This window comes from Sprattus sprattus, assembly GCF_963457725.1.
Source record: "Sprattus sprattus genome assembly, chromosome: 10".
In the NCBI taxonomy this organism is placed as follows: Eukaryota; Metazoa; Chordata; class Actinopteri; order Clupeiformes; family Clupeidae; genus Sprattus; species Sprattus sprattus.
Genome location: NC_137908.1, coordinates 7,997,918 through 8,015,078, shown reverse-complemented (window position 1 = coordinate 8,015,078; position 17,161 = coordinate 7,997,918). Strand labels below are relative to the sequence as shown.

At 41.8% G+C, this 17,161-nt stretch overlaps 1 protein-coding gene across 1 annotated transcript in view; it reads right to left on the bottom strand.

The window, feature by feature from the left end:
- The window catches only part of cntn3b (contactin 3b), a gene marked incomplete at its 5' end in the record, with an annotated part of 44,536 nt that extends 28,421 nt beyond the window's left edge, over positions 1–16,115 (bottom strand). Inside the window, 3 exon segments of the mRNA XM_080845879.1 lie at positions 1,828–2,003; positions 13,882–14,017; positions 16,061–16,115. Of these exon segments, the coding sequence (XP_080702005.1) occupies positions 1,828–2,003; positions 13,882–14,017; positions 16,061–16,115 (367 nt within the window).
- Positions 16,116–17,161: the final 1,046 nt, after the last annotated feature.

The following is a 17,161-nucleotide window of genomic DNA, read 5'->3' as shown; positions in this document are numbered from 1 at the left end:
GTGGCAGGGGAGGCTGTGTTGTTCCTGTGACACATTGCATCTCATACCCAGTAAACACTTGTAAGTGAATTCATACACAGTGAACACTTGTATAAACGTTCATACACAGTGAACACTTGTAAGTACATTCATACACAGTGAACACTTGTAAGTACACTCATACACAGTGAACACTTGTATAAACATTCATACACAGTGAACACTTGTAAGTGAATTCATACACAGTGAACACTTGTATACACATTCATACACAGTGAACACTTGTATAAACATTCATACACAGTGAACACTTGTATAAACATTCATACACAGTGAACACTTGTATAAACATTCATACACAGTGAACACTTGTATAAACATTCATACACAGTGAACACTTGTATAAACATTCATACACAGTGAACACTTGTATAAACATTCATACACAGTGAACACTTGTAAGTACATTCATACACAGTGAACACTTGTATACACATTCATACACAGTGAACACTTGTATAAACATTCATACACAGTGAACACTTGTATAAACATTCATACACAGTGAACACTTATAAGTACATTCATTAACAGTAATAAGAGTGCTGATGTCGGGTTGTTTCACCACCTGATGCCTCATCTTTCCCTTTTCCCTCCCGAGGAAACAGCCAATGATGGAGGATACAAATCAGCTGGCATGGCCTATACTTGAATGCCACAACATCTTCAGGGACCACCATGAGAATTGAGTATGAACTAAGAAATTGCAAAATATCTGTGAAATTTAACTGAGAGATAAAATGGCTTCAGACACGAAGTGAGAATAGATGTTTTGAGAAGCCATGTTACATCTGCTGATCCAGCTACTACAGCTATAGCTAATAAGGAAAGTCTGGATCAGTTAAGATCCAAACGGGGCCTTTCTGCCCACACCTGGGTGCGGTTTTGGCTATTGACGGCACCGATATCAAGACTGCCACCTCCCAATCAGCTAACCGATGATCAATGAGGACAATAAATGCCAGGTGGATAGTCCTCTGAAGCAGCCTGAGGAGTGAAAGCCTTTATTCAGCGCCCGGGGATAATGACAGTCTGTCTCCTGTTGGGAAAGCGAGGCACTCGCTCTAACCCAAGAAGACAATCAATAGCAAGGCGGCACGATCAGAGTGGGAGTCCCTGGGGTGTCTCCACCACCGAGAAAGACGAGGCATGCAGAACCCCCCCCCCCCCCTCCCTCACACACACACACACACACACACACACACACAGACACACACACACACACACACACACACACACACACACACACACACACACACACACACACACACACACACTACCTTTTGTGTCATAATCTAGGGGTTACAGAATAGTGTTTGTGCGGAATGGTTTCTTTTGCATAATAATGCTACCTGGAGTATTTTAATGGGGGGCTAGTTTGGGTGGTATTTCTGACTGGTATGCAGGTCCAGCTTCGGTGCCAGCTGATATATGAATGTTTGCATACTTGTAATGGTGTGGAGCGACAGAGCAGAGAGTTAGCCCGTCACAACACACATGCCACTAGGTGATGCAATCATTTTAATGGGATTTGGGGAAGAAATATGTCGTACACCTCAACATATCTGAGATGCAAACAGACTCAGGCACACACACACACACACACACACACACACACACACAAACCCACATATTGAGGCATAGGAAATTATAGATACAGATGCTCACAATCTCACTTGCATACACACACACAGACAACACACATATAGACACAACACACACACACACACACACACACTCACACAAACATAAAGATATCTCCAAGTTATTTCTTCAAATGTTCCTTACATGCAAACTGGAGACTTGCTTTCTGGCTGTGGATGGTGCCCCACGTGTTGAAGGCAGTGCACTGATACATCCCGGTGTCTTGGTCTCGGTCCAGACTGCTAATGATCAGGCTGCCCTCAGACACGCGACGCCGGTAGTCACTCCTGAGATCAATGAGCGTTCCGTTTAGAGACCATCTGCAAAGACACAAACACAATCAGCGCAGGGGCCTCCAGAGACGGATGCTCACAGACATTCCTCCCGCGCATTGATCCGATGAGGCCAGCTTCATTATGGCTAAAGAATCCGAGATGAAAACAAAGACCCCTGTCCGAAAAAGGACAAATATTAGTTTTCATTTTCTCTTTCCTCCCCGGAAACCCCACCACCCAGCCCTTTGCAACCTAGAATAAGAGACATCAATTACAGAATTGAAAAAATCATCAGAACCTAATCATCTTTAATTTGCAGTAATTGATTGCCTCTGCGTACACAGCAATACATTCTGCTTGATGATTAGCAATTATACTGCCCATTTTCTCTGACATAGAAACAGATGACTAGGACAGAGCCATTACCTTCGCTTTTTTTGTGTGGATGAAATTGCCTTTTTACGAGTTCAAAGATATCTACAATCTCATAAGATGCAACCCTAATTTGATCCAATACATCACTGTATCCAGCAGGAGAGTGTTTCTCTCTTGCCTGGAGAGTAATGCTTTTTCCAGTACTTAGACACACTGATGAATATATATCCCTACATGGAATCTACAGCAGATTAACCACTATAAAGTTGTTTTTATGGTAGGGAATGTTTGTGAATATCACATTATGCAAATCCCTGGAGCCTTCATGAGGTATGTGTACAACACTTGACACATTGAGAAACTGTTATTTGTGTACTGTACAGAGAAAATAAAACGATACCCCAAAGTATTAAAGATAGTGGCACAATTAATAAGAATTCTACCACTGAACAAAGACAGATCTGTCCACTTACTCACCATAAAAACAGGAGACATAAACAGCATTGTACAATGCAGAGCATCTAAACCTAATACATACGTAAATGCAAAACTAAATTACTTGATATTCATTTGATCTCCAGTATCAAAACATGTATTCCCGGGGAGAGATTTCTTTCACAATCCATTCTCATACATGTTGTCGTGAATCAGTCTGGATTAACTTGTCAATGTAACTCTACCATTAGTGTGTGGAAGTCTGGAGTGTTTCAACCCAGAGTGGGTGTGAGACTCTGAAATGACAAATTGTACGATGCAAAATCGATATCACTCTTCCGTCTGGGCAGACTTAACTAACACAGAGCGGCATTACATTATCTTTAGCGGCTGCTGTGACTCACCCCAAACACTCATTTAAGAGGCAACAAAAGATGTGCCGAAGCCAACTTTAATGTTTCTCTTGAATTATTCATCTTTCAGAGAGCAGTGTTGCGTTAAACTGATTTATTTTGTAACATTTTCAAGTATTTTGTATTTTTGAACATTTTTGATGATGGTAATTTTTATTTATGAATATATGTTTTTAAAGGACATCACTCAAATCAGATAATTGCTTTGGACATTTTCTTAATTTTAAAAAATAGGTATATAATACCTGAGGAGTTAAAGAAATTGAAGGATATAAGGAAATATGCATTCAAAACAATATGCAGACAACATAATATTCAGCATTACAGTGATAAAAAATGCATTTTATACTGTGAGAATATTCGGCTCCAGTCATGTCAATGTGTCATAGAGCTTCAGTGCCTTCCACTCAATAATGAAACATGAGAAAGAAAGGGGACAAGGGTGGGGTTGTTGGTTCATTGAATCTCAGCTAAATGCATAAACTGAACAACAAGTAACCTGACTTAAAACTGGGTCGCACACAGATGACTGGAAAAGCTCCAAACTGTCAAATGGCGCTGCACTGACCAGTCTGATTATATGTCTGAAGGGGCATCACTCACGTCTGTTTGTTCGCCACACTGGTCAGTCTGGGGTCAATCACTTTGAGAAAGAAGAAACTCTCCTCTTTAGCCACAGGGGCCCTTGCTGGGCGTGGAGGTCACCCAGACAAACACATCAAGTGGATAAACAAAATGAGACTTGATCCAAAAAAAGTCTGCACTATCGGCGGCAATATTCCACTGGCAATATCATGAAAATATTAGGGGCTCTTTTCCTCCTCCCCCTCCCCAGCACTGGAGGGGTGACAGACGGGTAGGGTAGGGGTGGGGGGTAGGGCTAGGGGTGGGGAGGGTTGGCTGGTGGCTGGTGGCTGATGAGGGGGGGATTGTGCTGCATTACAGAGCCTAACAGTGGAAGACAGTGAGCAGGCTGAGCTGATGGTGTGTGTGGCGCCGCTCCACACTGCCTGAGATTTTTGCGCTGTCAAACACTTTGGCTGATGCCCGCTCCTCTCCTAAGCCCTGTGCAGCCTGCCAGGGACACTCACCAGCTGCCGCCGCGCCACGTCTAGCCTCGCTCCCGCCTCCACAGATGGGGGATCACAGACCACTGCGGGGTCCCCAGGGGTCTCCACTGGTGCACTAAGACTGTCTCTAAGGCACTTGGGCTCCAGCACAGGGGCCATTTTTTCATTTCGAGACATGGCAACATGAGTACAAAATATTTGTGTAATGTAATGTACAAATCAAGTCTCACAGCAGGTGCACGTAGGAGTTTTCACACAGTGTGTGTGTGTGTGTGTGTGTGTGTGTGTGTGTGTGTGTGTGTGTGTGTGTGTATGTGTGTGTGTTTGTGTGTGTGTGTGTGTGTTGGAATGTTCTTAAGACTCTGGACAACCAGTTCAAAACCTGGCGCAGTCTTACGCCCATGCCAATCATTTCCAGGCTTGTGATGATACCCGTAGGTGCCAACAATGTGCCCCCTGGCAATGCTTAGCAGCTCAAGCGGGTCATAGACTAATGTCAATGCTAATTAAAGTTGAATATAATCACAGCAGTGTTTGACATTACATGGCATGATTACTAACAGCGTTAAAATGGCAACCTTTCTGATTTAGCAGTATTCGGTTGCCAAGAGACAACATTCAGTAAATAACCTGGACATCTGAGCAGCACACTGCTTCATTAGCACCATGATAATTATCATCTTAGCACTAACACTCCTCTCTACTCCTCTCCTCTCCTCTCCTCTCATCAACATCCTCTTTGAATAGAGCACAAGTCAGTATTTTCATTTGCTCATCACACCTTCTTATTCATATTCCACGTAAGTCAACCCATACGCACCTCACAATTTTTTTTTGTTTGCACCTACACCAGCGAACACAGCTGTCTGTATCCCTTACAACCCAACGTGCGGAGGTTATGCATGCATTTATGCGTTAGCAACACCTTGGACCACTGCAACCGGGCACTGTGAGGTGGTAGGACACAGTGCAGGAGGGTGCAGAGTTAACGGAACAAGTGCCAATTTATGAGAACCATCATTATGAACTGCGGTAATGACTGTTTCTGAACAGACGACTGCAATAAACCCCCGGCCATCATGACTCACCGTATCATTGTCATTAGCAACAACCTTGCGACTGCATTGACAAAATGGACTAAAATATCTCTGGGTTCAATAAGCAAGCCGGGGCTTCGGATGCCCAAGTGGCAAAAATGCACCTGTTACTTCCAAATATCTAATTAGGACTAAATCCCTGGTAACCCTTCGTCCAGGCATTCTTCAAAATTTTGGTTGTCTGAAATGAATTAGACTTCAACTAAAAATACATAAATATGTAGAAAGTTAGATTAAAAATACCTTACAGGCTATACAGATATTTTACTCTTTATTCAGTTGAATATCTCAAATAACATATTTTGCTCCTCCTTAGATTCTTTGCTTACTGTGTATATGTTTTTTAAATATTCAGTTTAAAAGAAATTTGATGCTGTTTGATTTTGACTTAAAGATATTTGGACTACATTCTCATATTGTGACTTTTTACCAGGACAAGAAATAGGAGTACTGTTTTGACTTTATGAGTACTACAAGTCATGCTGTACTTTAAGGAATGACAGATCGGAGGAGATGCTAAAGATACATCTGAAGCATGAGAGACTGATGTGTTAATCATTCTTGGAATAAACCACACACTCACTAACTTAAATGCTGGGTAGCATTAGCTTTTTGCCCATAGACTAGGCTCATAACATTAAATCTAGACTATAAGATCTTCAACATTAACTAGTTAAACTTGGACGTTTCTTGCCTGGTATTCATGCATTGTTTAGGCTAATGTCTCAGTTAGAATTAACATCGGGGAGTTGTGTGGCAGGCCCACAGGAGCCCGAGCTCGAGGCTTGCAGTCATTTCCCATTTCTACTTCCAATCTCTCTCCCCCTGTCTCTCTTCACTATCCTGTACGATTAAAGGCAAAAAGCCCAACAATAACTTAAACCATTCAAACATCCAAGATTTAAAACTTTCCTTGCAGTTTTTTTCTTTTTCTTTTCTGACTCCTGACTCTGGTTGCCTTTTCACCATGTAAACTGTTGCCAATAGCCTTCATATCATGTTGTGGTGTAAATGCTATGTTAGGACATATAAACATCTGAACAGTTTATCTTCTAGTGCATTCTATTGTGTGTGGTATGCTGGTGTGGCAGAACACAGGAGCATGAAACCCAACCAGATTAGTACCTATACGATTAACACGTGTACTTCCTAGCGACAAACCATCATGATCAAAAAGTAATTTGTTCAGTGGCCAAGCAAGCAAGACAAAAGAGTAGAAAAGGAGAATAAAGAAGGGAATTTTCTTTCACTTAAGAGATAGTTTCTGATAGCCCGTTGGACAGGGTGTTGTTACATCTTGGAAAGCGACAGGATTTGATTGTCCCAGGACGTCAGGCAAGCGATTTTTGTGAGCACTGAAGCCTCAGATGGTTTTTGTGTTTATTGAATGCTGCTGCTGCTGAATATTTCATTAATTTCGTAGCACTTTGGTCATCAACACCATGTTCATCCCTCTGTGTGCTAAAATACCCTTACAAAGCCTGATGAGAAGGAACACATTCTGATTGAATTTATTATGATTAAACATTACGCTTATGCTACATTTTATTCAGTGATGAATTGCTTATTTTGATAAGGATATTTTTATCTGGCTTCTACAATTGCCAAAATGCAACTGAACTGAATATCCTGAGGTAAGTTCAGTTTTATATATTTTTTCTTTACTTCTTAACATGTCAGTGCCTAGCTAGGAATGCTGCCCAACCTCATACCCATGGGTTTGTCTTAGCTCTTTTTTATTTTCTGACGAAATGCTATAATGAAAGTTGGGAAAAGAAAGTTTGATTTTGTATGTCTGAAAACGTTCGTACGGGAGCTGTGCTGCAAGCCAATGAACAGTCTACAACAAGCCTGCTACGTGCATTGCAAATATTGTTCCTGACAGCCTGTGGAGGTCAGCAGACAATGACCACTGGCAAGGATCTCGCTGTTTCTCTGTTGACCGGTCTCCTGCGGTCGGTCGGTCAGGAGCCAGAGCCCAAACCCTGCCATGGTCCAGGTGAACTCTGGCCGACCTTGAGGGGCACATCAATTTTGCATGAGACCCTCTTCATCAAAATGAGACCGGGGGCGGAAGAGCAGCAGTGCAACATCTCTCGGCATACATCCAGCCATATCACCTGCCCTCCCCTGGGGGCCTCCTCAGCTGTTTAGAGCACATAAGCACCACTGAGGCCCAGATATACAATATATATATATAACACTGATCATTACAAGAAACACCACATGTATAACAGTGAGCTCTCAAGAAATGATATTGTCTGGATAGGAATCTAGACATGCAATACTAATGTACTAAGATTCTCGGAATTGACTACTGAGTTTCGAAACTGACTGATCGTTGAACAAAACACACGATCAGTGGCTTGTCATCACAGCACATCAGAATTCCCGTTGGTATGATTGGCTCAAAAGACACAAATTCAAGGACATACTCACAATATGAATATGCCGTTTCAAGTGTCCCACAAACAATTGTGCTACTCTCGTCTCCTATAAAGGCATATGTGAAAAAGTTTCTTCTCAATTCCTCCTTTTGATTTTGTGCTATTTGCATTATGCCACATGTGTAACACACAGTCCGTTGTTCATTTCACATTAGGACCCATAATCTTACTTACTGCACAAAGCTGCTACCTATCCAGCAACAGAGCCAAAATGACAGTGTATGTTCTTATTTTCATCATTTTATAATGTATAATGTGTTATTAAATAATCTATTATTTATTATCATTAAAAAATGCACATAATTATGACCTACACTGTCTAGACTTGCCATTATGCAATACTAAAACATATACTAGGAAACATATGTGCAGTTCAGTCCTTGTTAATTGCCATACAAAATGACACAAACAGTAGCCCCTCAGAATGCTGTGATACAAACAACATAAATATATGCAAATTTGCACAAACAGACCACCTAATACAACCTTAATAAAATTCCTGTTATGTTCTATTAGTTACACAACACACAGCTACACACACTAATACAAAACCCTTACATACAACCCTTCAACAAAGAACTACTACACACACCCAATCCTGCACTCATCAATATTGATCATCTCTCAAGGCCTCAAAAGAAGACGTACAGCACTGAATCTTCATCATCATAATCAGCATCATCATCGCACACAGGCACCACTCACACCCCTTTCAAATTCACACCTTCTAAAACGAGCCAGATCTGTGGTGCCTGGAAGACAAGGCCTCTGGGCCAGGGTCCTAAAATACCTCACAGGGAATACCACAGGATTCCCTGCACAATAGTCCCCCTTTTCCCTGATCTGGTGCACCGCAAAAGAGGAGGTTGGGATGCTGCATGAAGGTCACAGGGACTGACATAGGGGAAAATGTAAGTACTGGATGAGGTAAACATCATTTAAATACTACATTCCTTGGTACACAGGTCCGAGTTTAGAGAACCATTCATTATTTCAGTTACAAAGTGCATTCAGGAATTCTTTGCTACTTCTTAGAGGTTCAAGGGTGTAAGAGAAGGAATGCTATCACAATGAAATGGGAGTTTATCAGGGAGCCATGTTGACTTGAAAGTAAGTCACTTGTTTTATAAAACCCTTCAAAAGGTAACACAGCCCTTAGTGATGCGGCCACTCATTTGCCATCCACTATGGGATGATGAACTTGATGAAACTGTTGGTTGGAAAGCCGCACACAGTGGATCAAAAGTTAAAGTCACTGACTGACTGTAGCTGCTGGCCATAATCCTAGCCTTGGCTTGTTTTTTCAGGTCCTGGTCAAAACAGCTGGTGCTTGGGGGGCACTGTGGCGCAACCAGTAGCCCGACCACATTTGGGCTTGATGCCCATGGAGGACAAAGGTTCGATTCCGGCCTGATGTCATTTTTCCTGTCCACTCCCCATCTCTTCTCCCTCTCAATTCCTGTCCCACTCTTGACTTCAACTATTGATTACAGGCCAAAAAGCCCAAAAATAGATCTTAAAAAAAACAAAAAACAAAAAACAGATGGTGCTTAGGCAACTCAGCTGTGCATTCCCTGTTGTAGGGTTGGTTGGTAAAAAGAGTATCTAGGGTTACGGCATGTGTGATAACAGAAGAAACCATGACGCTTCAGCAGCCTAGTGTGTCAAGATTGTGTTATATCATCCAGCCAAAGGCTCAGAGCCTCACAAAATATGCATTTAGTGTTGTCCTCCTTGTGCTTCCTGAAAAAAGATGTCCATATACTATCTCCTTTGCTATGGAATACTGCATTTCAGAATTGACTGTAACCACTCACACTTTAAATTACAATGGAAACATCCCTGTGAAAGACTGGCATAGAAGACATGATTCATCACTGCCCCTATTAATATTGTGCAGCATGGATGAAGGGTTCAATTATAGTGTTATCATTAAGCTTCAGAATATACACAGTCTATTAAACACTCCATGTTGTCATATGATCATTCCCTGTCAAAATAATTCTTTTCAACACTCTCCACAATTCAACACTTCATACTTAATCTTACCACAGTCAAGAAAACCTTATACCATTGTACCACTACCAGAAATAGTCTTCATACTGCTTCATACATCACTTAAACCATACCCATTACTGTCAGCACCAATCACCACACACCAACCCAAATAAGCAACCTCAATACTAGCAATCAATGCACATGCAATGGTCATTATGCAGACTCTAAACATACCCCTCAATGCTCATCAACACACACAAACACATCAACACACATAACCTTCAGTAAGCAGCATAACATCACGTCTACTAATGACTGCCCCCAGGCCAGCCATCACACAAAGCTCACCCCTTCATGATCACTATTCAAGCTCCATTAGGATTCTCTCTGCTGATAACTGCACAAGCTAAAGTGTTGCATCTCTCTCTCTCTCTCTCTCTCTATCTCTCTATCTCTCTCTCTCTCACATATACATACACACACACACACACACACACACACACACACACACACACACACACACACACAACACACACACACACACACACACACACACACACACACACACACACACACACACACACACACACACACACACACACACACACAATCTCTCACTTTCTCTAATTCAGTCTATTTCCAGCTATTTTTCTCCCTTGCCCTATTGTACTGCTGAATGACCACTACCACAAACCATTCATTGTGTGGGCTTGTGTGGGAGTCTTGCTCCCCCATATTACTGACCTATTATTAAGACAATACCACACCACATGGAGCCCTGTACACACAACTCCTCTGACCCCACAAAGGCTTTACATCACACAGCCTTCAGGCCTTCAGCGCCTTATCACACCGCCTTGTTACACGAGCACCGTTGGCTCGTGCCTACACACGGAGATCCCCAAGCAACCACAGCCGCCCTCATATACTGACTACAACACAGAGAGAGCTCGGAGCAGCACGAGAAACACACACATGTGAACACCCGGTGGGACACACACAGACACATGTGAACACCCTGTGGGAGACACACACACACACATACATGTGAACACCCGGTTGGAGACACACACACACACACACACACACACACACATGCATGTGAACACCTGGTGAGATACACACGCACACACATACATGTGAACACCCGGTGGGAGACACACACACACACCCACACATGTGAACACCTGGTGGGAGACACACACACATACATGTTAACACCCGATGGGAGACACACACACACATGTGAACACCTGGTGGGAGACACACACATACAAGTGAACACCCGATGGGAGACACACACACACATGTGAACACCCAGTGGGAGACACACACACACACACATACACACACACACATGTGAACACCCAGTGGGAGACACACACACACACACACACAGGTGAACACCCGGGTGGAGACACACACACATGTGAACACCCGGGGGGAGCCAGCCAGCACTTGTATAATTGGCCCCTCAGCTCCTGCACTGGATGTCATCGATCTGACTTTAGTTAGACTTTTCAAGCTAAGCTATTTTATTATGCCTTTCAGGCCGAGGCCTTTGTTAAAGGCTCAGAAGGAGGCAGGTCTGGTGCCAAGCTCTGATTTCTCACCGGGATCCATTTTAAAAAGAGGAAAATTGCCTAAGGTATCCTGAGGCACCACATGACACCTTTATACTTTAATAGCAGACTGATAAAACTTTGACATGTTTTTTTTTCTCTCCCCTGATAGACGCTTTTCGTTCATGATTCTGCTTCCTGCTTCACGCTGGTTGAAGTGCACAGAAACAATGCCGGGGGGCCCTTTGATTTAAAAGTATTTCTATGTTATTTCTGTCTTATTTGTGCTTCTCATGCTATGTGTTATTACTATTCTAACAAGGCTACACATTGAAGAGAAAAAGAGGTTTTGGATTCCCGTTTGGGTAAATTCTTACACTGCTGTAACATTTGCCTTTTTCGCAGCAGTGATTGTTCGAGATTACTTTACCTATTTGAAATGAATACAGCCGCTGTGTTCTGAAATGCAACTGAACCCTACATACAGTATAAACATGCTGTTAAGAGTCCTCGAACGCTGACTTTTCCTTTCACTTGTTCAATGGTAATCTAAAATGGCTTTCTTTTTGGCAGAAGGAGGTCCAGTCCAACGGATGTCACTCTTCCCTCATTTACACAGAACCAGCTGCAGAGAAGTAAGACATCTCCTGAAAAATCACTGACAGATATGACAGTAAATTGCCATAATGCGCCAATACCTAATAGTCAGTGATAAGTTTAACAATTTATTTTTGGTATTATCTACTGTTAATGATTGCATTAATGCATTGCAATAATGTATGTTTTCCTTAAAATGGGTGGCTACATTTGTCAAACACTGGGTTCAAAATATCACTTATACCACAAATAATTGAGCTAGAGTCGTTTACAAAAATGATGAAGTCAATTAATGGTAACCAAGTGCAGTAAAACTAAAAATCTCACAACCATTTAGGACCCTGCTCTGCACACAAGCAATGGCAATGTTTGTGTTACTTGATGAAATGGATGTGGTCTAATACTGTGATCGACCAGTAGGCCAGTAAGGGTGACTCCAGTGCTCTTCAGAGAGAGCCTGCTCTGGGTACACTTTTTAAAAAGAATTCTTCAATCAGCAGGAACTCTGAGCGTGACCACTTTTAGCCTCCTATCAGAAACCCTTCAGATGTACAAAAATGTCTTTGATGTAATGATTTGCCTTATTGTTGGATTGATCCTCTTCCTTGACAGTGTGTGATGATCCTGCCCACTCCTCCAAGACCCATGTTTTGCACTCAGACTCACTTTAAAGGGAAATGTTAGCATGTAGCGGAATGACACTCACAAGGTTATTGCCTCTGTCGACTGCTGCTTGCTGTGCATTTACATGCTGCTGACCCAAGCTACGAAACACAATCTACCAAAGAAAAAAAGAAAAAAAAAGCACAGACCGCTATTTTCCCACCCACCAGGGAATAACCACAGGGAGATCTTGGAATCTTGACTACAAATGAGTCATTTAGCTCTCCGTACTCTCTAAATCATCCTCTGTGCAGTGCTTCACGTATTAAGGCACCAATTTACACTTGGAGTGACCTTATAAATTCAGCATTAAAATAACCAGAGCTCCCACGACTATTTAATGTTTAGTATGTGTATCTATATTGTATATTTATTGTTTATCTAGTAGGTCACTACTATGTCTTTTCATATTTTTTATCTAATATTCAGTACTTATTGTTAAGTTATGTTATATCATGTTGGAGTACTTATATGTTTATATGTTATATGTTATGTCTTGTCATGTTATGGTAGTGTGGTATGGTGTCCTGTCCTAAGAATTTCAGTGCCCAGTCCAACTCTGTTGTTCTGTGTACCTGACAATAAAAGACTTGACTTGACTTGACTAATGCAACAGAGAAATAAATCAGAGCATGAGTCCGCATTAGACTGCAGCCTCAATAGCTTTCATTCCAAATCATTGTTTTTTAAATGCATTGTGCTGTTTGATAAAATAAATGATCGATTTGATATGAACTAAATTTGATTTTTTTTTTCCGCAGGTGAATAGCTCTGATTCTTCTCCCCAGACAACATGACAATTAACCAGTCAGTTAAACCTGGCATACTAAATTAATTCCTAGGTTCATGCACTAGATCAAACACATACATACACGCACGCAAGCATGCACGCACGCACACACACAGACACACACACACACAGACACACACACACACACACACACACACACACACACACACACTAACAAACACACACACACACACACACAGACACACACACACACACACACACACACACACACACACACACACACACACACACACACATGACTGCTGGTGTTACTACTGCTAATTCTGCTGTACCAGTAGGGACAGCAAATTACTTTCTCGGAGGGAAAGAAATCAATAGCAATCAGCACTATGGGGCTACATTTTGATCCTCTTGAGAACAGAACTGCAAATCGGCTAAACCCATTAATTGCAGAACACCTGCATTGAGGCTCGTCCAGTGTTTTAAAGTGAACTCTGTGACCAGGGCTGGCTTACCTGTACTGCGGAGATGGGCTCCCATCGGCCAGGCACTGGAGAGTGGCCTCCTGGTCAGGGGAATTGATGGGAAGGATCAGGTCACTGGGCTCCTTCTTCAAGCTAGGCCCTTTAAAAACTCCATCTTCTGTGAGAGCTGGTAACAGATAATATGCTTGTGAGATGGAAGCCATCAGTGGTATCTAAAAAGGGGGAATTACTTTTCGTGGTCCACAGATAGCTATGTCACATAGACAGCACTGTGTCATTGTGGCGATATAAACCACACAATTTGTATAATTTTAAAAACCTTACAAAAGTTATTTGTTCTTTACAGCTAATCAATATCACGCCACCAAACAAGAAGGAGGTCATATATCAGCAACTATTTAAAGTGGCATTATGTAGGAATTGTACTTCAGGGCTAGGGTTAGGATTAGCAGTTTTACCTTAAAATAACAGCTTAAAAAAAATTGGGGCACTACAATGACTTTTACTATGGAGAATCGCCTCCATGCCATTGCCATACCAGGGTCCCTAGGCGTATTACTGCGTTATGGAAGTTTGCCTAAAGCCGCCCGGTTACTACTGTCTGCCGAACTAGTAAGTAGCTTATTTGCCATCTTGCTTTGTCTTGTGTTGCTTGATGTTTGACTGTGTTAGGAAAGTTGTTGACTCACTAGTTTGTCAAAGTGTCAAAGTAAGCAAATTTCAAGAGGTTTCGCTAGGTTTAGCCGCTAGCATCTCGTTAGCGATTAGCAATTCCTCCATTGTGCTGCTTTAATATATTTACACTAAACTTTGGCTATGGATTCTGGACCCTTTTCCAAGGTTTTGCAAACAACAAAAATTGGGTAATTTTACCACTAGGTAGCAAAATCGCCTTTTTCCTAATAACTTTTGATGTCTTTGCCTTATAAAACTGGTTGTTATGAGTGTTGATAACTTGGGAGATCCCAAAGACAGGACATCATGTCCAACCTCTCATGTCAACCAAATTTATGTTGCCGCCATATTGGATTCAATACAAAAAACTAAAACGTTTTCAGCGGCCACAAGCCTGGTAGAATCTTCACCAAATTTGCCATAGATCATATTCAGACAAAGCCTCACAAGAGTTAGATTGTCTCCAGCTGCAGTCTATCAAATTCAGTGGGTAAGCCGCCAAACAGGAAGTGAGCGCACATCTCGGCCAATCTTTGGCCAATTGACATAACTTGACGCAACTTGCTGTGATGCTCACAGCCATGTCCTTCACATAATGACATCATGTTTCCATGGAAAATATGCCCTGCTGGTTTGCTTGGTCCCATCATCGCTGCCTGCATCTATATTATGAATTAGATGTATCCACTACGACTGCTTGGCCAGATTCTGATAGCCAAATCTCGCATGCTCAGTTCTCACTACGAGATATGCTGTGAGCTCCAAATTGCTTTTTTTTTTGTTGGACACCAAGTAGTGATGCAACTATCCCAAACACGTCCCCCATGAGGAATTTTCTGGACCACAATAAACACAACAAAAATAAAAAAAAAAATGTGCAAACTGCACACAAACCTGGTGAGCAATTACAGATAAACAATCCAGACAGTGAACACTATTCATGCTCATGTCGCTCCACTTTATGTCAGAAGCAAAGAGGAAATACATCCAACTTCATTCTCCCTGTAATCACATCCGCTGTAGGAAACACAACATTTCCTCTCCCCTGTGGCTTTTAAGGACATAAACCGGGAGTATCTTCAGGTGAAACGCATTAAGTGCAGCCTGATATACATCTGCACTGTGTCTCAGAAAATGACTGATCTCCCTGACCGCCACAATTAGGAGGCCCCTTGTCTAATAATTGGATCTGGGTCAATGGTAACTGGCTAACCATTTTGTCTAAGCTGAAGTGATTTTCAATTATCCAAATGTCCTCTCCTGTGCACGGTATGAAAGTGACCGATGACTGAAAATGATCAGATAGCCGGTGCCGATGCCAAAAGGTCAGCGAAGGGGCCTAAACATCACACAAAGCAGAGCCATGAGACTATGTCATGCAAGCTAGCTAGCAGCCATAGGAGAGAACAGATAACACAGTGCATCTCAGGGACCAGTAAAACTCTAAATCAGGATATTGGAGACATAAACACTACAAAGCACCAGAGCATAACATCGGTTTACAATAAAATAAATCAGTGGTACAATATTTTACCTGCAAGGCAGCCAAAGATTGATAGCAGCACCAGTGGTTTCCATAGTAACATCATCTTCAGTTGCCAAGGGCAAATATAACGCTCATTCGATTGCTTGTGAATGGAATGCTTTCCCCCTTGATTACAAAATGCTTAATCTGTGGGATAAAGTAATTATAGAAATAATTAAAATCAGACATTATGACAAACATGTTATACAGACAACACCAAAATTCTGACAAGTTGCATGGACAGAACAAATGTATGTAAAAATTACTCAAAGCACTTTTGAGCAGAATTGAGCACCTATTCATTTTTCATAAAATCCATTTCAGATTAGAAAACTGCTTTCCAAAGTTTAAAAAGTATGGTATTGTACGTAAATTTGATGCATGTAATTCAATTGCATTTAAACAGTAGCAAACCCTATTACATGAAGTCCTTACTTTCCAAAACAAACAGTTGTGTCTGATGATGGAGCAGATACAGTGAACTGGTATTATGCCTCAGCAGCACCCTTGCAGTATGTATGCCCACGTCTCAGTCCCCACTAAATCTTTTCCATGGCTACTATTGGCAAACAACAACCATGGCAAGTGGATTTCAATCTTATAGGGAGTGGCATTTCTTAGATAAAAAGCATCCCAACTAGTATTGCATATAGATTTTTTTAATGGCTCACGCCAACACAGAATATAGCATTCAGTATACATGTATCATGCTATATATAAGATCTGACAGACAGGTATGGTTTGAGGGTCCACTTCTGTTGTCAATGCTGACTTTAAGATGCTGCTCAGAAAGTGGGGGATTCTGAACAACATCAAGAATAAAGTACTGTATGTGGGAAGACAGCCAATGTCATTCCTGATTAATGTCAAACCATAAACTATACCTTCAAGAGTGCATTAAATGCCATGCTGAGTAACAAACAAAAGTATGCTACACCACTGGGACAAGGGGGGCTGGAATTATTGACCTCAAAAGCTACTTTCCTTGGCCTATTAATAGGAACAGGCAGCCAACCTAAATACAGTGCCGTATGCAACAGTACTGTCTGCCCCTATTTCTCTGTGCTGCAACCCGCTGCCTCTCCTGCAGTCAAACTCAGCACAGGCATT